Source organism: Protopterus annectens, chromosome 9.part0 (assembly GCF_019279795.1).
Source record: "Protopterus annectens isolate FY-2018-M chromosome 9.part0, PAN1.0, whole genome shotgun sequence".
Taxonomy (NCBI): domain Eukaryota; kingdom Metazoa; phylum Chordata; order Ceratodontiformes; family Protopteridae; genus Protopterus; species Protopterus annectens.
The window spans coordinates 1,774,466,397-1,774,488,825 of NC_056743.1; the positions used below are offsets into that span (position 1 = coordinate 1,774,466,397).

Consider the following 22,429-nt stretch of genomic DNA (forward strand, 5'->3'; position numbering starts at 1 on the left):
AAGAAGCAAAAGAGTATTGTATCCCAGCAGTGTGAAACTGTAGTGAGACCAGCACTAGTAATAGCCAGGCAGTAGCCATTCAATTGGAATCCCCTCTTTTCATCATTCTTGGCAAAGCTAATTCTTTCTTTTCAGCAAGTATTGCTTGATTTGCTGCTGTCTAACCTAACTTCAGAATATCTCCCTAAATACTTCATCCATAAATCATCAAGGTTTAATGATCAGTCTCTTCTCAAGTGTTTGGCAGTGTCCTGTATAGACGCAGATATCCTGAGTTGACATTTTTCCTGTAAAAGCACCCTTGAAATTTCACCAATACCTAATTGCACAAAGATCAAGTAGTTTGCAGTGACAACTGCTACCCCCAGAGTTGCAGACCAGATATGATACTTATATTCTCACTCCAACCATCTAATCAATAGAAAAGGGCCTGTTGCTATGGATATGAACTTTCCCACTATTTCCATTACCAGCTTGGTGGATATGGCCATCCTGAGACAATGTAGAAATTGCCTGATGTTTACTGACAACCAGTTAATTCGCAAACAAACTGATATGGTATGTGAGAGATGTATTTACACAATGTCACTGCAAGCAAATGACAAATAAAGTCTACCAAAGTCAAATTTGAGGTTAATTTAACTTAATATGGTTTCATCAAGGGAAGCTTATGCGTACTCAACCTGATGGACTTCTTTGAGAAGGCCACCTGTAAGAACTGATAAGACTGTACTGTACCATACTTAACTGGAAACAACTGAAATGAGACTAAGGCAAAAGTCTTGTGTGTTAATTATCCAAACTCGTGCTGAACAGGTGCCAGTCTCTCCTTTATGGGCAAGTCTTGTATACTTTTCAGAATGAATGCTCCAAACACTGTAGTTCATTCAATAAGGCTTTATAAGATGTTCACAATATCAGAATAATGTCTTCATTAACAGTGCTGCTAAATATATTCAAAGTTTCTGCACATATCTTCTGATTGTCCTGAATAATGTAAATGAAAACAGTCTTTATTTGACCTGACTTCCGTACTCAGGCTCGAGTGTCTGTAATGTCAGGTCGAACAAACTAACTAACCTTAACCGACTTCTCTAACTATCTGAAGTATATTTTAATAGTACCAAAACCATGTGATGCTTTACATGCCCTCTTAGCCTTGGTTCCCAGGCTTGGTCTTAATCTAATATTCCATTAAGGAACATTCTGTAGTTGGCAAGATTGTATCTTTCCCTTGAGAAAAGAACATTCAGTATTTCTGTATTTTCTGCACACTTTATGCTTATCTTTCCTTTCTAATAAACTGTTGTTCAGCAAGGTTATTCTTTCTTTCTGATTAACTGTCTTTTATGCATTAATGAAACAAAATTTCTAGGCCTAGTTTACCCTTTAGCCTGTCTAATAACTACTTTAAAATGGAAGTCCCTAATCTAACACCACTAAAGCAACGGATCATAGAAAAATGGTTCACACTACCTACCTTGACCCTGCCTAGACATATGACAATACTGCACTCCAGAATTGCTGACCAACTTGAGAGGTTAGGTATAAATTCTTATGTCACCTGGTGGACAGCCAGCTGGTTCACAGACAGGACCCAGAAAGTTAGAATTGGCAAGTCTACCTCTACAAAAAGGTCAATCACAAATGGAATCCCTAACGGATTGGTCCTAGGACTGCTCCTTTTTGGCATTTACTTCTCTGAAATAAAGGCGAATGTCAATGGCCTCTGGGTGACTAAATTCACAGATGACTGCAAATTAGGAGCAATCAAAGAATTCCCCGCTGACACAGACAAATAACTGGTGTCAGAGCCAAATGCCAAGAAATGCATAACAGTATCCTTCAGGAAATCATCCTCCCCTGGTAATCATATTGGCAATACACCCAAAGAGCTGTCCCAGTAGTCAGGGACTTAGAAACACACAGATAGTAATCTGGAATTTGACCATCATTTGTCTACAGTAGTGAGAAATTTATTCTATGCTGTGCAACTTATAAACAAAAACATGGCATCTACGTCCAAGAAAGTCATTCTTCTACTGTATTCAGCATTCATCAGACCTATCATTGAGTACAATGCCCTCTTTGATATGTACCTAACCAAGCAATCCAATAACTGGACTGTCCACAGAGGTTTCTCACTAAAAGAATACAGGGCATAAGTAATATGTCCTATGAAGACCACCTCAAGACCCTATTCCTATATTCTGTCTCCTACAGGCTGTTGAGGGGACATCCATGCCTGGCATACAAGACATTGTCAGACCCCACTCTGATGGACCTCCTGCATATCTGCAAAACAAACAGCATCAAAATTACTCAGTTTAAAGACTTAAAACCTTACCTGGGATATAAATAGGACCTGCTGGAGAGAGACATGCATCCCAGGGACTACACCTCTCTGGAACGGTCTCCCCATCCATGTGAAGCATAGTTACTACCTAACTCAATTCATGCGTAACTTGGCCAACTGGATGGGGAACAGGAAATTCATCCCTGGTTTGGCACCTATGTCTCTAATGGACACAGGCAGCCTGTAAATGGTTCATCTTCCAGACTACTTGTAAAGGTTTCATCTCACAAGCCCCTGCTTACACTTATCAAGGGTACCAGAACTCGTCAGAGATTTGGGATGCATGGCTAGGCTTAAAAAGGCCCTTGTGGTCGTCAGCTTAGTAAACACCTATAAACACACACATCTATGTGTACATTACATGTATGTGTGTGTATAGAGAGAGACAGAGAGAGACTGAGCAAGAGAGAGTGGAAAAATGAACACACACACACACACACGTATTCCATTAAAAAGCTTTTTGGGTAACTACATCAAAGACACAAGGAACAAGTTGCACCTTCAAAACTTTATGAATACCTGTGTAGCACAGCTCTCAACTGAACCGGGGATAAATCTTAACAATACTAATGATGCATCCAAAAAATAATCAGGGACACTTTTGTAGTATTAGTGCTACTAACTTGAGACACTTATGTAAAAAAGTCTATTAATAAATAATGGTAATAGAGTAATTCACTACCTTTTTTTTTTTGCAAAAATCACCAGTTTTAGAAGGAATTAAGAGGAACGCAGTTAAAATCTGAGCAAAACCCCAGGGCAGTTGAGAGGTATGCTCTGTTGTTAAGAGTAACAGTAGAAAATGTGAGAATCTGATGAGAGTTTGCAGGGCAAAGCTCTTTCACAGATCAGTACATTAACAATTCTGTCCTTTTTTAACCCCATGTAAATGACTTTTAGGTCTTCTGCTATCAGCCAATTAAATCTCCTGTAATGAAATTCCACTTTCCCCCTTTTTGCTTACAACTTCATGAAGACTGCACTTTTCTGGGGACAAATGTTTGCTCAACATCTAAAAAATGCAGTTTATTAATAAAATGCAACAGCAATGAATGTTACCTTCATCAACATCATACTCCAAGTCATCTCCAAGGTCTCTTTCTAAATCAAAATCAAGTTCCATTGGGTAATAAAAGTTTCTTTCTGGATCTATTCTTTCTTCTTCCTGTAAGTGGGACAAAGATGAATAATGATTGAGAAATATTAGCTAACTGAAGCACCTTCAATAACAGTTTTGTTCTGTAATACTTTGCAGTACTTTTATTGCTGAAATGGTTTAGTCAAGCAGCAAAATGGGGCAAATGTCAGAAATCAGCTTCATGCAAACTTTATTTCATTATTACTGAATTATAAATAATGCTCCTAGAGAGGGAAGGCATGGGTTATGTTTAATGAAGTGCCATCCCCACAATGTGACAACAGCTAGGATACCGGTCCTTAATGTGCTGGTGCCAAAGTGCAGGTGAATCACAACACTGTTTACTGGCCACACTGTACAGAAGTTGCTACTTCTTAAATAGTGGAAGCCTTTATCAGTGTTATGCTCACAGTCTCCACTTGAAAACAGACTACCTCCAAGAGTAGAAGCAATGTTACATAGCACCACTTGTGCAAGTAGCATTTAAACACAGTTTTGGTATATGCCAGAACTTTCTATGGTTACACACAGGCACTATACTGTCAACCTAAAGGTAGAATGTAAAGGACCACACAATGTAAAATCTAACTGAATTCTACAAGGTATGAATATGTTCCAGACTAAAGTTTTTTTTGGAAAAGTAATAACAGATGATCTGTCACTCTCCCATCTCCAGTGCAAAAAGACAAGTGTCATTGAGTGATATCCGTATAATAGTGCTCAAAAAATCCTACCGGAAAGTAATTTAAGTCAATTTTAGTCTAAAACTTCAGTCTGTAAATACTTAAGATTATAACTCTCAGTTAAAATGTTTTTAAAATACAAGTTTACTATTTTACACAGTGGGGTGTTTTTCTCAGCACCATGCCTGCCATCTGCCCCTTCCACCACCATCAGTGACTGAATCTTTTTTTTCACCTCATAGGATGAAAGCAGACAACAGATGGTTGCCTTCATCCAGCAACTATCAAGGGAGTTTCTGTTTTAGTCAATCTAACTTCACCCTTGACAAAAGAGACATCTGCACTTGCTGAAGTAAGGGCCTGCTATGCATTTCATTGTGTGCACATCTGCAATGAGGACTATTTTACAAACAGACTTAGAAGAACCCAGCACATGACCCCAGTCAACCTGCTGTATATATACCTCATCTTCAGTAAGTCCGACCACTACATTGGAGCACACTGCCTCCAAACCCCTAAAGACAGGAAAGAGAATATTAGCCACTCACTTCCACCATCCCGTACGGCTTCTTCTGTTCCCAGATGACTTGCTTAAACAGTTACCAATACACAAGAGACTAGTAGCCACCCTCAAATAGTGCACACTAGGAAATACAAGACTGCAGAGGGGGGAAAAAAAAACAAGAAATGTTTCAGTCATTCTGAAAGTCAACCAAAATGATTGTGTAGGATAGCAGTGATGGACCAAGTGGTATGACTACAATCTGAAGACAAAGGCTGAAAAATAAAAATGAAAACCTGTTTAACAGCACAACAATCATATCACATCTGCTCAAGAATCTGGATGTTCCACACTGCTATGCTAGTCATGACTGCACATTTTAAAGTGTTGTGTACTGTAACTTCTGTGCCAAAAAATATGCATCTAGTTGTTAATTATCAAAAATAACTGCATAAAAAATATTCAAACTTACTTTTTCCCCTGGAGGCAAGGGATCTGCCCTGAGAATGTAATAATAAACACAAGTTGCCTTCAGCCACAGTGGGAAAGGCCCTTCTAAAAATACTGGCCTCTCTGGGTTGTGTTTGGCTAGCAGACACTGTTGATCAGGACTCTGAATACCTTCAGAAAACAAACATATAACATGTATTAATTAAAATCAAATACACGGTTTTATAATTTCCCAAAAAGGACTGAATATTTTTCTTTCTTGCCAGAACCCACTGTTTTATCAAGGACTATTTTGTTCTATCATTACACAACCTCTTTACAGACAGAAACATTTTCATCAACCTATCTTAATACTGAACTGGAGAATAAAAAACACAGCATCTAATCTACAATCATCCTTCTAAAGTCAGAATTTTTCTCTCTTTTTTTTTGAGCACTTTTTGCTCCTCTGAGCCATCTTATGCCCTTCCTATCTAGTACCCCATGTCTGTGCCAGGTCTGCAAGCTTCTCTGTACTCCATAGACTAATTCTGATTTCACTGGGGCTGGTCACAGAACTTAAGGACATCCTGGGGTCTTGGTCAAGACCATCCACCCAGGTATTTTTCCTTTAGGCCTACCCTGTTACTCCTCCCCATTGCAGTCTTTGTGGCTACATCTAAAGGGTGGGTGTGCAAAGGGAACATCTGGCAAACGGCCCCACCTCATCAACTCAGCCAGGCCTACCCCCCGCCCCCTACTTTAGACAACACCCTCACAATGAGATATCCCCAGCCTCTACCAGTGAACACCATGAGGCAAGGCTACATAACAGACTCACTGGATTAGCATGCCCATCTTTCCCCTACTGCTCAATCAATCAGTTGCTTCAGCTGCTAATCAAACCCAGGTCAGCTGGGCTGTAGTCAGGGTTTAACCCTCTATGTCACTGGACCAGCCAGAATTTTTCTGTAATGCCCAAGTCCCTTTTCTAACATGGAATCATGACGTGTACAGTATATAACAAAAGACAAGGATGTACAGTACTTCACTGTATGCTCAACATCTCCTTAACACAAGGGCAATGCAGTGTTCTTCCGGGGGTTGCCACATGGTACGCATGGTTATAGCCATTGGATTCCACCAAGGTATACTACTGGCAGCAAGTATTTCCCTTGCCAACACCAGAGAAAATGACGGCAGGTCACTAGCTGTTCAACACAGCCTTCTCCACTCCCCCAAACTCTTGCCCAAAAATCATACACAGGCAGCCAGTTCTTCAATAAACATCTTTATTAAATTATCACATATGTCACAGGCAATCTTATATTTATCCAAATGAAAAACACTGACACCACTTTAGTTACAAACATTAAACATCACAGACATCACTGAAACAACTGCAGTTGCAAACATTATAGATCACTTATAATCTAGCCAGTCATTGTCAGTTGAGCATTATATGGCTCATTCAAATCCTGCCTCTTAAAACTCTTTCCTTCTCAGCATATATTATTCCCACAATTCCCATTTTTTTTATGTAGTTTGCTCTGTCCTTTTTCCTAAAGCTCCCAATTCCAGTTGTTTTAGATCTGTTACTATGTTCACTACTTCTCGTAAAGTTGGTCTAGACTTTGATGTCCATTTTCTAGTAATTGCTTTTTTTGGCAGCCACCGTAATTAGACTCAGCAAGGTTTCACTATGTCTAGGTAATTCCGATTCTGTATCATAACAGCTCAAAAGAATCAGTCAATCCAATCCGCTCACCCATGTTCCCAGCCACCTCTTTCTTGACCATCACACCTCCAACATTTGCTATACACCGGAGGGAAAATTCTTTGGAATTTACTTGGGATGTAAAAATATCTATGTAAACACTTCCAGGCAAAGATCCTAAATCTTTCAGATTCTGTTGCATTTTTGGGAGATATACATATATCCCCCTTTTGTCTCTTTGTGAATTGCTTATCCAGTCTCTCTTCCCAATCCTTTCTAAGCTCCTCTGATTGATTCTTATAACTATCTAATTACTAATTATTCCTTTTTTAATGACAACTTCTGTTCTTGATTGTATTAAAAACTCTACCAGTGCTGGTCTATCATTTATGGCACCCCTATTTCTTTCTCTTTGCCTATACTCTGATATCAATCCTTGACAAGGAACCCAATCTCTAACCTGCAGTCCAAATAAATTCTTATCCTCTTCCCATTCTATTACCTTTCTAGTAATATGCTCCCAACACCATGGTTCCTTTGCCAGTTTTCTCCAATAAATTACAGTCTCCTCTTGCCTATTATCTGTATCCATAACCACAGTCATCCCTATCAGCAGAATCTCTTTTCTCCATTCCCGTGCTGGTTTAGTTCTTAGAATACTCATTGCTATTTCATGAATATAATACTATGTATGTTTTTGTTCTCTTTAACAGTTTGCATCCAAAATCCCAATCTCTCCTTATTTCTTAAGCCCCCCCCCCAACCGTATTCATCATCATTCGTTTCCACTTTAAATTATAGTTTTCTGCTTGTGCAACTGTTTTTATCTAAAATACTCCTTCAAATTGGGTAATCCTAGTCTGCCTTGTTCTATTGGAAGAAATCAGGTCATCTCCCACTTGACCCTTACTGTCTTCCCTTCCCACATAAAATCCTTCAACTCTTTTTTCATTGCTATCCACAGCTTCTCTTCTGGTTGATAAAAGTATGCCTGACCTGTGTACAAGACTAAAGGGACTAAACAACTTAATTTCTTATATCTTAGTATCCATATCCATGTAACAGAACTTCTACTTTCTCAGTTTTTGCATCTTCTGTTTAGGCTCTTCCCACATATTCTTAGCTGCCACAACAGAGTCATTTCTAACCCATACTCCTAAATACTTCTTTTATCATGTCCCCATAAATATGGACATTGTTGGACCAATTTGTGTGTGGGTACATAACCTACACCGCTATTGGCTTTGTTTTAGCTTCATTAATTTTGTATCCTGAGAATATCTGAAAATGCCTTAAAATATTCCACAACACTGTAATGTCCCTTTCTGGTTTTGTCATGTATAAAATAATATCTGCAAACACAGCCAGTTTTTCCCGACTACCCTACCAATTATATCTTTGAATTTCTATTTCTGAGTCTCTTATTTTCTTTGCCAATGATTATAAATATAAGGCAAACAACAATGAGGAATGCAGACAACCCTGCCTGATTCCTTTACTCAAGCAGAAGTTATCAGAGAGGACCCCACCCATTTTAATTTTTACCTCTGATCCGTCATATATACTCCTAATCAACCTTATAATTGTATCAAGGGAAACAAATGCTTCAATTGCCTTGCTCATGAAGTCCTAATCTGCTCTGTCAAATGCTTTCTCTGTATCAAGACCCAACAGCAACAGTGGTATTTTCTTACATTCTGCTTTCCTCTGGATCATCAACGTTCTGTTAATATTGTCAAATGTTTGCCTCCCCCTCCACAAAACCACACTGATAGGTTCATAGGTTCATACTAGGCTATCTGCCCTAGGGCATTTATAAGCCTAGCCAGAATGTATTTGGCTTTCGCCACTCATTTTAAATTTATTTTGCTATGCCCGTTTTCGAGGTTAGTATACTGTGCCTCTGTCTAACAGTGACACAGAAGTGATACCCGGGGTAAACCTACGATCTCCCATCCACTCATCAAGATTCCTCTTGAAGAGAGTCAATGAGGGACTCTGCCTAACCTGGACTGGGATTTTATTCCAGAGTGAAGGGAGCCTCTGGGTTATGAATCTGTCCCTCCAGCATGTCCTATTTATTTCAGTGCTGAGGTTCATGTCTGTCGAGTATCTAACAATTTTGGTATCACTTTTGCCATTCTTTTAGCCATTATAGACAAATACTTTATAATCATGGTTGAGTACTGAAATGGGCCTGTATAAACATGGATCCAATGGATCTTTACCCTCTTTAGGTATTACCATTACCCCCTCCTCCTTCCAGGATGCTGGTACTTATCCTCTTAAAACACTGTTAAACAAAACATTCCAGAACTTTATCAGTTTTTTCCCTCCTAGCTTCCAAACTTCCACATGAATATCATCTATTCCTGGGGACTTTCCTGTAGATTGGTTATACATAGCATTTTTATCTCATCTCCTCCTATCCTAACTGTTAGTAATAAGAGCGTCATCTACCTCTAACCTTGGCATATTTAATTCTTCCATAAACATTTCCATTTGTACCGTTTCTTGACTTCCATATTTCTCTATTTTATACAAATTTTCAAGAAACTTTTGAAATATTTCTAATACTTCTATAGGATCTCTTGTAATCTTCCTTGTTTAGGCTCCCAAAGCTTGGTGACAGCCCTTTCCACTTTCTGTTGCCTGAGTCACTGTGCTAACAGTTTTTGTGCTCTAGAATTATCAAAAACAGTTGCTTAACAGCAATCTTTCTAAACTTGTGCATATTATCATGGTAATCCCCTTATTTTCTGTTTAGCATTCTGCAGTTGCTCCTTTTCTTGTTCTGAGAGATTCACCCTATTTTAAAATACTTTAATATTTGTCAGTCCCTCTAAATAATTATTGAGCCATATCTCCCTTTCCTTTATTTCCACCTTAGTTTTAAACTCAATTTATTCTTATCCCACTCCCTAGCCATATTTTCAGAAGAATTTTTTATCTTCTCTAGTAGCTCCTGAATTAGTTCCAAAACCCAGTCCTTAAATTCCTCTCTTTTCAGCCGATAGGTGAAAAAGCACAAGTATCTCATTTTTATTTCATTACCCTTGCGTTTTTATTTTAGTTATTATTGGCACATGATCTGAAATAATTATTGGGTGCATTTCAAGACCTTCAATTAAATGCACATGTTCCTGTGAGACATAAATTCTACCTAGTCTAGCCCAGTTGTATCTTGGAGAATAATAAGTAAATTTACTCATAACTCCTAGTACTGAATTCACATCTTCCATGCCAAACATTTTCATACAATTCTTCAAAAATCTACCCCCCTTTTGTTATATTTTCTCTTCTAAGCCCCCAGACGCATCTTCAGTGTTGCAAACCAAATTCCAGTCTCCACCTATAAGTAGCATTTCCTTGCTGAAAGCTGATGATTTCTACCAGAACTTTCTTAAGCTCCATTACAGCGGTTTTAAGTGGGAATGTAAATGCATGCCAGTGTAATCCTCCTCCCTTGCCCGTAGCCCCTTAGTACTACATATCTTCTATTATCTTTTTTCCCCCTCTTCTATCACTATTGGAGCTCCTCTTGCAATATATGTACTCCTCTTTTCCTTTGCCCCAGATATTCTGCTGAATAACCATCCTGAAAGCCTTTATCAAATTCACATGTTCAGTTCTTTCCAGGTGTGTCTCTTGTAGCATAGCTATTTGTACTCTACATTTTTAATATAGGTTCATAGGTTTATACTAGGCTATCTGCCCTAAGGCATTTATAAGCCTAGCCCAAAGTTTTGTGGCTTACGCCACCCCTTATATGAAAAAATACTGTGCCCATTAGTTTGTTGTGCCTCTGTCCAGCAGTGACAGAGATGATTCCAGGGGTAAACCTACGATCTCCCATCCACTGGTCAAGATTTCTCTTGAACAGAGCCAGCGAGGTGCTCTGCCTCACATGGACCGGGATTTTATTCCACAGCATAGGGAGTCTCTGAGTGATAAATCTATCCCTCCAGCACATCCTATTTATATCCGTGCTAAGGTTTAAGTTGCTTGCTCTAGTGGTTTTGGTGGATTTGGATTTTTTGAGGTGGAGCATGTCCATTAATTCCGGGTTGGACATGGCCTTGTATGTCAGGCACATGTCACCTCTGAGCAGACGGTATGCGACTGAATAGAGCTGGAGTTTCTTCAATCTGGCAGCATATGACAGATTTTGGAGTCCCTTTACCCTTTTGGTGAGGAACTTTTGGGGTCTCTCCAATTGCTGCAGATGTCAGGTGAGATACATCCCGAATGGGGCATTGTACTCTATCATTGGTCTGATAAGTGAAGAGTACAGGGGAACAATGACCTCACTAGATCTGGATGTGAATCCCTTCATGATCAGGTGGGCAATGTAGAAGGTCTTTCTAACCACTTTAGCAACGTGAGTGTCAAAAGAAAGGCCACTGTCAACCTGGGTTCCCAGGTCCCTGATGACCTCTTCTGTGCTTAGTAGATTGCCACCTATATGGTAGCTTGGGGTTACCTTGTTTTTCCCGAAGGGTATGACTATACATTTTTTGGCGTTTAACTTCAGGCCATGGCTCTGGCACCAGCTATCCGTTTCCGTGAGTCCCTTCTGAAGGATATCCGTGTCCGATGCAATTTCCACTATGGCGCCCAGTTTGCAGTTGTCTGCAAACTTTGTCAGCCAAAGTCCTCCCATGTTGGCCTGTACTTCTGAGAAGTAGATGCCGAACAACAGGGGGCCAAGGACAGAGCCCTGTGGGACACCACTTGTGACCGGCTTGGAGTCTGACATAGCGCCAGCAACTCTAACCCTGTGGGTTCTGTCCTTAAGCCAGTTTGCAACCCATCTTGTGACATATGGGTTTACATTTAAGCTGGTAAGTTTTTCTACAATACCCGAGTGGGGTATTGTGTCGAAAGCCTTTGCAAGGTCAAGGTAGGCTGTATGGACTGCCTTTCCCTCAGCAATGGCCTTGGTGACTGTTTTGAAGAAGTCGACCAAGTTCAAAAGGCATGATCTGCCCTTGACGAAGCCAAACTGGGTCGGGTCCAATGTCTGCAAGTCCCCTATATCTTTGTTTATGAGCTCCATTATGATCCTCTCCATAGTTTTGCAGACTAGACTTGTTAAGCTTATGGGGCAGTAATTACCAGGGTCCGTAAAGGCACCGCCTTTGTGGAGTGGGACCACAGTTGCCGTACGCCACTCCTTGGGCACGTATCCTGTGGTAAGGCTGAGATTAAACAGCTGCCTTATGTGCGGGTTTAATTCCTCATTTAGCTCGTGTAGCATACAGCCGGGGACACCATCCGGTCCCATTGATGCTGTGTTTTTAGCTTTAGAGAGAGCAGCTTTCACCTGTGCATTTGAGATGTCTGGGAGGCTACACTCCGCTGGGATAGTTATCTCTCCTTTAGGGGGGGAGAGGGGGGTGAAGTTTGCACTGAACCTGTCTGCCAGTATGTTGGCAATGTCTGTGGGTTCAGTGATTTTTGTATCATTTTGGACTAATTCTGAGCATATCTGGGAGTTTCCACCCAGGTTCCAAACATAGCTGAAAAAGGCCTTATGATTGTCCTTTGAATCTATGGCAATTTTTCTCTCAAAATTTGCCTTAGTTGATTTTATGAGTGCTCGTATTTTTTTTACTAATGATGATCAGGGGTGACTTCCCTTTTATGGATTTTGTTCTATCATGTAATAGCTTTCTCCTCTTATTGTAAAGTTTGTTAATGGCTGTGGTACACCAGACTGGACGTTTGCCCTTTGTGGAAAGAGTCTTGGTTTTATTTGGGATTGCCTGATCCATGCAGTCCTGGAGGTGTTCATAGAAGGCATTTGTAAGGGCTTCCGCAGCTTGGGTTGTGGTTTCCACTGGCTCAGGGACCTTGAAGGATACCACACCAGTCTTGTGTAGTCCAAAAACAAATGCTTGATGCTGATATCTCAACCAGAGGACACAAAGGAATCAACAAAAGTCAAGAAAAAGTCACTGGAAGAGTCCTGTTACGTATCCAAAGGATTTTAATAAAATAGTACAGTAAAAACCATACAAATATCAAACAAGTTAGCGCTTTTGGGTGTTAACCCTTCATCAGACGCTGATGAAGGGTTAACACCCGAAAGCGCTAACTTGTTTGATATTTGTATGGTTTTTACTGTACTATTTTATTAAAATCCTTTGGATACGTAACAGGACTCTTCCAGTGACGGTCTTGATTAGTGTGAAGTTTGCTTTAGAGAAGTTCTTCACTGTGGTCTTTTTTGTTTGGGGTGGGGGCGGGATGTGGATTTCCAGTGAGATTAGTTTATGATCGGATCTCACCAATGAGGGATATACTTCCGGTGTGGAGCATTTTGTCCCCATGTTTGTGATAATGAGATCTAGTATATTTTCTCCTCTCGTGGGAACAGTGACTAGCTGTTCCATGGCATTTGAATTTATGAACTCCAGGAACCGTTGGGCTAGAAAGTTAGGGCTTGAGTAATGTTCCCAGTCTATATTCGGGTAGTTGAAGTCACCCAATATGATGGTGTTTGGAGATACATTTATACCCTCCAGTGTCTTCAGGAAGGCTGTGTGGGGTTCCTGAGTTTGAGAGGGTGGCCTGTAGCATGCTACAATTTGTAGAGCAGTTTTGCCTATGGTTAGTTGCACCTGGATGGTTTCGAAGCTTCGTGCGTTGCCACCAACCTGGAGGTGTGGGTATCCTTTATGAATATGGATACACCCCCTCCTTTTGTGGTGTGGTCCAGGTTTTGGGGCCGGAACGCATGATATGAGGTAAAACCTAATAGTGCCGGGGTGCTCTCAGGAGCCTTGAACCAGGTTTCAGTTACAGCACAGACATCGATGTTCTCCATACTGAGAAGGGCCTCGAGTGCGTGCATTTTGAGATTTAGACTTCTGGCATTGAGCAGCATTACCCTCAGTTTCTTCCTCACTACTCTATCTTTTTTATATTTATCTTTAAGACCATTCAGATTGAAAGACATTATGGAAATCATCATTTTCTTATATAGCTATTACCACCTTTTATGTATACCTGTTTTTTGTTAAATTTCTAGTTCTAACTTTTATGTTACATGCATATACTGTTTGGCAGGTTGGTCTTTTATACAGTTGTTTCTTGTCATATCTATTTGAGTCTATGCCACATCTTGCATAACTTTGTTTTTTCTGAAAGCCCTCAAACAGAACAACCAACCCCCCTATTAACTTAAGAATAACACACAAAACTACGTATATCTTCAAATACTGAAATTTCTGCTTCCTAACAAAAGCTCTAAGTTAATAGCCACACAGACAGGCTTGAGTTAACCAAAAAGAAAGGTTAGTCATGCTAAGATACATGGTACAGCCTGTGCTATTAATACGTGCTTTATGATTTTGTCTAGCTTTATAGTTCTCCCCAGCAGAGAAAACACATGAATGTGTTCAGTAAACACATTCTCCAAGCAGTTTCTCTCTATCAAATTGTCTTCTAATGAAATACAAACTGTACACAAAACTGCTAAGGGTACCTTGTTTACCAGAAAAAAGCCTTATAATAGTCAATATTCTTTTTCATTTACATACTTTGTAATAAACTTGTTTACTGGATAATACCTAGGGTCTTAACCCAGTCATTTCCCTATGCAAACGTGGGGAAAAGCAAACTGATTTTTCTTTTGTCATACTCTCTTTAACTTACTACATCCGAGTGACGCCTCCAGGTACATTTGCAGTTAACTTTTACTAAGGCCTCTAGGCGTCAAATATAGCTTGTTCATATTTGCATCAATAATTTCAAAACCATGCTATGTACAATATTTTAAAAGATTTCATCTTAAAGCTTACACAATGGCAAACAACTGTATTAATATTTGACCTCTGTCTATTGCAGGTAACAGACACTAATTGTTGTTTTTATATTAATTTATATAGTTATAATTTTCACACTTTTTTTTTTAAATATCTCAAAAACCAAGTAACACAGACGGAACTCCGTAGCCTCATATGAAAGCTCTCAGCTAGATGAATAAAATGCTGCTGACAGTATGTGTATAACTTGAGCAGATGCTGAGATATTGTAAGCTGTTTACAAAACATTAAAATGTAATAGTTACTGTGTTTACTGTGACTTATAAAATTCAGTTTAAAATACAGAACCTGAAGAATGCTACCACTATAAAAATAGTTTGTGCTGAAGAGTTTGCTATTTATACTGCTTTCATAACTCCTATGGTTGCAGAGATATGAACATTTGTTTGAAATGTGAGGACATAAATTTGATTCTGTCAAAAGGGTTAGACTCCGCCCATTGGAAGTTACATTGTAAACTTCCTAAGCTCTATTGGAGTGAATGAGTTAACTAGCCCTTTCCTCCCCCCCCCCCTTTTTTTACATTGCAGTGCCTACATTTTTTTTTAAACTGAAGAAAAAGGGAGAAAAAGAAAAAAAGTACTTGTTTATATCAGTATCCCCATTGCATTTCAAAAAAAAAAAAAAAAAAAAAAACTGAGAAAACTTTACTTCAAGTCTAATTGGTTTTGTCTTATCTTTAAAAGTCCTCCCAGCCTGGAAAACCTCTGACTGCTTTTAGAGAACATTATACCCTGGCCAATTCCACTTTTCTTTTTTTTTCTTTTCTCTCAGCCAATCCCCTTCCACCAGACTGTCTCCAGTTTCTCTTGATCAGAGTGTCTCCATTTAGACATGAGAGCTAGACAGCCAGTTTCTCTTTATCAGACTGTTTCCATGGAAACATGAAGAATGGCTGCAGAATTGCTACTAAATATACATGCATTTGTTAGAAAAAAGCCTAATAATATTCAATATTGTTTTTCATTTACTTACTCTCTCTCTCAAAACTAATCAATACAGTCCTTAATACAGTAATTTCCCCATGCAAGAATGAAAAAAATATATAAGGTTTAACTTTGTCATGGCGTTTTAAATACTTTAAAGTCCCCCACAAATCCAATAAAGTTTGACAAAGTCCAATATTTCCAGATTTTCTTGTTCTGTCGTATTTCACACATATAATTATTGCATTGTAATCCCACACTGAGTTACTGGTTTTATAACTACTGTTCTCCTTTGCCCAATCCTGTCTCTGCTTAATTTCCAACATACTCTGGAGTCTTCGTAGTCAACTATCATACTTCCTTCCTTCTCTCCAACATTTTCTGTTGAAATACTGAAAAAAGGTTTCATACGTGCAGTCTCTCTGTGGTCTTTCTTACCAGAAGAACAAGAAACAGAATCATCTTCTGCTTCACAGCTTACTTTTTGTCGAACAAACTTTTGTATTTCCTCCTCAGCATGCACGTCATCAAAAAATGATTTTGTCCCTCCAGGAAAAAAGAAGTTATGTCTTATCATAACGTTCCATCTGAGTTGGTGATCTTCTTCCAGTCATCACTGATGGGTTTGGTTCTGAGCCCTCGGAACTGAATCGGACTAATACAAAGCTTGCGTACACCAAAAACTCTCAAGCTAAGCTGCTACCCACAATGCCTTTCTCCCAGTTACCTCAAATCGAGTTTGCATGCAACATATAGAAGAAAACAAAGAGAGGCCATTTCTCTGCAGAAACCCTGAAAACACCACAAGGACCCAGAAGATCCACCAGAAGCCTTTGGTGGGGGACAGAGGGAGGGTGTGATGACTGGAAGAAGATCAACAACTCAGATGGAACGTTATGGTAAGTCATAACTTCTTTATCTGAAGTTGTTAATCTTCTTCCTATTCATCACTGATGGGACAGAATCCCAAGCTACTTGGAGAACCTGGGTGGCCCTTATGGAAGAACATTCCTGAGAACCATTGAGCTGAAGGCCGCTCTTCCCCTGGAGATCAAATCCAATTTGTAATGTTTGATGAAAGTATGGTGTTTAGCCCAAACGGCTGCTGAGCAAATGTCATCCATGGTAGCCCTGGAGTGAAAAGCAACCAAAGTTGTGATGTCTCTCATTGAATGAGCTTTGACATGAACAGGTCTAGATTCATTCGCTAAGGAGTATGAAAAGGTAATACAATCTCTGAGCCATTTTGATAAAGTAACTTTTGATACAGCATATCCCATTCTTGGACCAGAAAAGGAGATGAAAAGCTGATCTGACTTGTGGAAAGACTAGTCCTGTCCAAGTAGAAACGTAGTTGTCTATGTATGTCCAATGAATGTAGATAGTATTTTCCCTTGTTGGAATAATCTGGAAAAACCAGAGGGAGTTCAATGGACTGGTTAATAGAGAAGTAAGACACCACTTTGGGGAGAAAAGATGAATTAGTACAGAGAAATACTCAGTCTTTATGGAAGATTAGATACGGGGTCTTGATGCATAAGGATTGTAACTCGGATATTCGTCTGGCTGAAGTGACCGCCATCAAAAACAGAGATTTCCATGATAGAAATTTAAGGTCACATGTCACAGCAGGCTCAAAAGGGGGCAGAAAGAGAGACTGCAGTACCAGAGAGAGATTCCATGTCTCTACAGGTTGCCTGATAGGGGGTCTGCTATGGAAAACTCCACTGAGAAAAGTCTTGCAAAGGCGGGTGGAGATAAGAGGAATGCCATCTGAGCCGTTATGAAATTTGGAGATAGCTGCTAAATGGACTCAAATAGCAGAAGCTGATGCCCCACTGTCAAACAACTCGGAAAGGTACTTAAGTATAGCAGCTGTTGGAGTTGAAAAAGGGTCTAGCATCTGCTTATTAGACCAGATAGCAAATCTTTTCCATTTGTCTCTGTAGAGTTTTTTGGTGGATGGTTTATGGGAGGCCAGAATAATATCGCGGACAAGTCAGGAGAGGGTTTCCTACCTGGCGACTAACGGAAGTGGAGGAACCAAGCTGTCAGCTTGAGAGTGGACAGATTTGGGGGAGTCAACCCTTGGGGATGAGATATTAGGTCCTGACAAGTGTCCAGGATCCACGGAGGTTATAAAAGGTGAGGCCAGAGGAAGGGGAACCATACTTGTCGAGGCCAGAAAGGGGGAATGAGGATCTCTTTGCATCTCAACCAAATTGCTTTCATTAGAAATAGGGGTATCAAAGGTATCGGAGGGTACACGTAGAGGAGACCAGTGGGCCAATCGTGAGTCAAAGCATCTCTCAGGGATTCCCCATCTGGGGGAAAGAGGGCAAAGAAGCTGCTGCATTTTTTTGTTTGAAGGGGAAGCAAAAAGACTGCAGCAAGGCTGGCCTCAATGGCTGAAAATTTCTGTCTGCATGTTCAGGTTGAGAGACCACTTGTATAGACGGAGGATGCATCTGCTCAGCCTGTCTGCAACCACCTTGGAGCTCCCTGGGATATGCGTTGCTATAAGAAAACGGAGCTCCCAGAGATATGCATTGCTGTCAGAAAGCAGTTGGAAGCTATCGCCCAATGCCAAATTCTCATGGCCTCTTGACATAGCGGGTAGGATTTCGTCGCTCGCTGTTTATGTACCGGACTACAGACATATTGTCTGACTGGATTGCAATCGTTTCCAACAGAAGGAGCAGATGAAATGCCTGCAACGCTAACAGCACCACTCTCAACTCCAGGACATTGATATGCAAGTTGGCCTCCAAGTAGGACCATGTGCCTTGGACTGTCTTTCCCTGAGAATGGCCCCCCCCACCCTATCAGGCAAGCGTCCATGGTCACCGTGGGGTTGGGATGAGGAGTCTGGAAGGGGCGACACCAAAGATTTTCATCTGTTCTCATCTACCAAAGAAGATCTTGCTTGCAGGAATTTGTGATGAGGATGAACACTGGATACCCACTGGGACAAAAGGAGTCATTGTAACGGTCTCATATACAATTTTGCCAGGGGAACAATCGGGATGGCTGCCGCCATAGACCCCAGAGCCTGTAGAACTTCCCTTGCTGACACCTTCCTTCGATAGAGTATCACTTCTACTTGTAATCATAACCCCTTTGAAGTCTGTGAGGTGGGAGAGAGACGAGGCTTGTTTGAGTATTGAATACTGCTCCTATAAATTCCAACTGTTGGGTAGGACGAAGACTGGATTTTTCCCAGTGTACTGTGATGCCTAGAAACTCTGCCAGTGTTAGAGTGCAGTGGAGGGCCATGACCAGTAGGGCTTGGTGGGAGCGGAGAGGAGCCAATCGTCTAGATATGGAAAACCTGGAATCCCTGAAGTCTCAGATGAGCTGTTACCACTGCTAGGCATTTCGTGAACACTCTGGGGGCTGTCAAGAGACTGAATGGCAGGGCTCTGAATTGGTAATGACTGGCTCCCAGCCGGAAGCAAAGAAGACTCCTGGAGCACTTGTCCATTTTGAGGTGATAATACGCATCCCGGAGGTCTATCGAGCACATCCACACACCCTCCCTAAGAAATGGGAGAATGGATTGTATTGTGACCATGCGGAATTTGATTTGAACCCCTAATTTGTTTAGGTGGCTGAGATCCAAAATAGGTCTCCAGTCCCCGGTCTTTTTTGGCACCAAAATGAAGCTCGAGTAGAAACCAGATCTGCACTGGTCTGGGGGGACCTGTTGGATGACTTGTTTTTGACACAGCTTTCTTATCTCTGAAGCTACCTCTTCCCTTTGACTGGGTGGAACATCAGGAAGGCATTTTGGAGGCTTTGGATAAGATATTAGAGGGCTGTAATAACCTCTGGAAATTATACTCTGCACCCACTGATTGATTGTAATAGAGTGCCAGGCAGTTTGGTGCAGAGAAAAACGAGCCCCATCTGCTTCCAGAGGAACGCAATCGGACAGTGCTTCAGGAGCACTGATAAGGTAATCCAGAGAAAGAATCCTTGGAGTCCTGGTTTCGGGGACCGCCTCTGCCCCTAAAGGGGCATCTTGCACTGTTGGAATCCCCTCTGCCTCTGGGGGAATCCTCACCACGTGCACTGCAGAAAGGGCCTTAAGATTTTTTGTGCCATATCTTTCCACTCCTCTGGTTCCTGGAGAAAGAGCGCAGAGATTTTGAAAAATGTAGGCCAACGGCAGACAAGGTTTTTCCATCTTGTTCGCACCTGGATAATGTGTCTCTCACTTTGGAACCAAACAAAGTGGGCGGATCGATAGGGGCGTTCAAGAAGGAAGACTCGAAGGAGTCCGTGAGATCACAAATGCGCATCCAGGCATGGAGTCTCATAACTACACCTGCACCCGCAGCTCTAGCCATCCCTTCGGTTGCGTGGGACAGCAACCTCATGGACGAGATGGAGATAGACTTTAGGGTAGCAACCTGATAAGTAACTATCACGTGCCCTGTCAGAAACCTGACCCATGAAGGTTCCAGATAGTTAGGAGATGAGATCCCTTTGGAGTCTCGTAAAATGTGCCAAGTAATTCAGAGACCTGACTGCAAAGGTCGCTGAGGCAAAGACTTGCTTCCCTAATCTGTCCACAGCCCGGGACTCTCTGTTGGGTGGGTGGACAGTAGGACTTTCCTCTGCAAGGTCCATTTTTGTGGCGGCCGCCACCACCATAGCGTCTACTGGCAAGCCTCTAGACCAATGGGGCTGTTTTCTCTGATGGGGAAAGTATCTTGTCCAGTCTCCAGGGAATGACCTCAATGGAATCAGGGTTCTTCCATGCACGCTGCATGATGAGCTGGCCTAAGTCATCGGCAGGTGGGGGTCACCCAAAAAGTAGAGAGCCGAGAGCAGAAAGCCTGCAGGAATACAGACACCGAGGAAGGATCGGAGGGCTTCCAATCATCTCTCTGCTTCAATATTTCCAGGATGTCTCCAAAGGAGACAAACAGGGGGTGACCGTGGGGACCCTTCCCCATCATCAAAATTCATATCCTCAGTGAGGGACTCCTCCGGGGAGTCCAGGTGTTTCCTCTTACATGCCTTCTTCTGAGGGGGTTCTTCAGTGGGAACGTCTGAAGAAGACTCAAAAGGGAGATTACCCTGGATAGGGGTTTCCTGAGGCTTGTGCTCTCGGTCCCCTGGGGAGGTGGCCCGTGACAGCTGTAGCTCAGAGAGAGCAGAGGGAAGGTCCGACATACGAGGAGCACTTCCAAAAGCAAGTACCCTCTCCATCACCTGGAAAGCCGGTCCACCTGAAGAGGAATGGGAGCCCGGAACAGATGAAGACAATCTCGGAACCGGGGTCACACCCCACTCTGCAAGGCCCACTTCCGGGGACGGATCCTCAAGCAAAACCGGGGTGGATGTCGCCCCCGGATCCGAAGATGGAACCAATAAAAAACCTGGAAACGTACTGGCAGCCGTGGGTTCCACCCCTCCAAGCATGAGATTGAGGAAGGGATAGTTCCAAAGGAACCAACATCCAAAGCGGGGGCCTTGAAGCCTCAGAGAGAGTCACTGTCGGCGCCGAGGAAAGGGTTCCCACCAAGAACGTTGGAACTATGGGCCTCGGAACCGAAGCATCCAAGGGAGGAGAATAAGTGGGAGACATGGGGGCATTAGACCCAAAACCCGGAGTGGGTTGGGTTTTTGGAAAATTTGTAATCCCTCTGGCTGTCAACACCTGATCGAGCAGGCGCACCACATCCAATTCGGAAAGACTCCTGGTGGACCTTAGTGACACTCCGGAGGGGGAGTCAGGTCGGTCCAAAACAGGGCTATAAGCTTGTCCTGAAAACTGGTCCAAAGATGGGAAGTACTGGGTCTGTGGTGTAGGAAAAGTCGGCACCGAAGTTTCTAACTTGGAGACAGGCAGAAGGAGCACTATTGGTGCTGAGAAAGGGCTGGGAGCCAAGGGAAGAGCTGGAGTGTAAGTCATTATCAGCTATGAAGAGATAGTCGGGACAGACTATGGGGTGGAGAGGGGAAAGGTTGGTGCCGAGGTTACAGAAGGAAATAAGCCTGGAGCCATTACCACACTGGGAACAGTAGAAGTCGGTGCCGACATGGAAGTCATAGTAATGTCCACACAGGCCACTGGAGCTGAACTCGGAACCAAAGTGGCCAGATCCGAGGGAGCGATCTTATGCTCCGTAGAAGACTTGTGGGCCTTATGCTTGTGAGGCTTACCCTTATCATCGGCCGGTGAAGAGGGATCAGAATGAGGGCATTTCTTGTCCTTCGATGGAGGGGTTGAGACCTCCGAAGCAGAATGGGCCTCTGAAAGAGGTGAAGCAAGCAGGCCTTTCAAAATAAAAGTTTATTTTTCCTTTCATTCAGCGTCCGCTGACTGAAACTGAGCCAAATCTGGCAAGGAGGTTTCACAGACAAGTGGGGAAACCCACAGACAACAGACACAATCATCATGTAAGTCGCTGTTGGGGAGTTTGCCATTGCAGGAAGTGCAATGTTTGAACCCCGAAGTCCTTTTTTTTTCCAGACATATCCAGAATACAATCCAACAAACCAAAGGTTATGGAAAGAGAAGAGGAAATACCAACAATGGTATTAAGAATACCACGAGGGTACAGAAAGGAGTTTACCAACGATGGTAAGAAAAAGATATCCATGGGTAGAACTAGGTATAGGTAAACAAGGTAGAAAAAGTTAAGAGAAAAAGTTTCCAAAATACAATAAATGTTTAGAAAATACAACACTTAGATGGAGAGCTCGGTGAAACACTGCTATATGGCTGTGTGGCAAACGAGATCTGAGGTAACTGGGAGAAAGGCATCATGGGTAGCAGCTTAGCTCGAAAGTTTTTGGTGTACGCGAGCTTGGTATTAGGCCGACTCAGTT

General features: G+C 41.8%; 1 protein-coding gene across 2 annotated transcripts in view; it reads right to left on the reverse strand.

The window, feature by feature from the left end:
- The window catches only part of ECSIT (ECSIT signaling integrator), a 354,144-nt gene that overhangs the window by 23,690 nt on the left and 308,025 nt on the right, over nt 1-22,429 (reverse strand). For both annotated transcript variants that reach the window (XM_044084634.1, XM_044084633.1), the window contains exons 6-7: nt 5,152-5,300; nt 3,416-3,521 (exon numbers count right to left, since the gene is read on the reverse strand). In XM_044084634.1, coding sequence (XP_043940569.1) covers nt 3,416-3,521; nt 5,152-5,300 — 255 coding nt within the window. The remainder of the gene's footprint in view (nt 1-3,415; nt 3,522-5,151; nt 5,301-22,429) is intronic.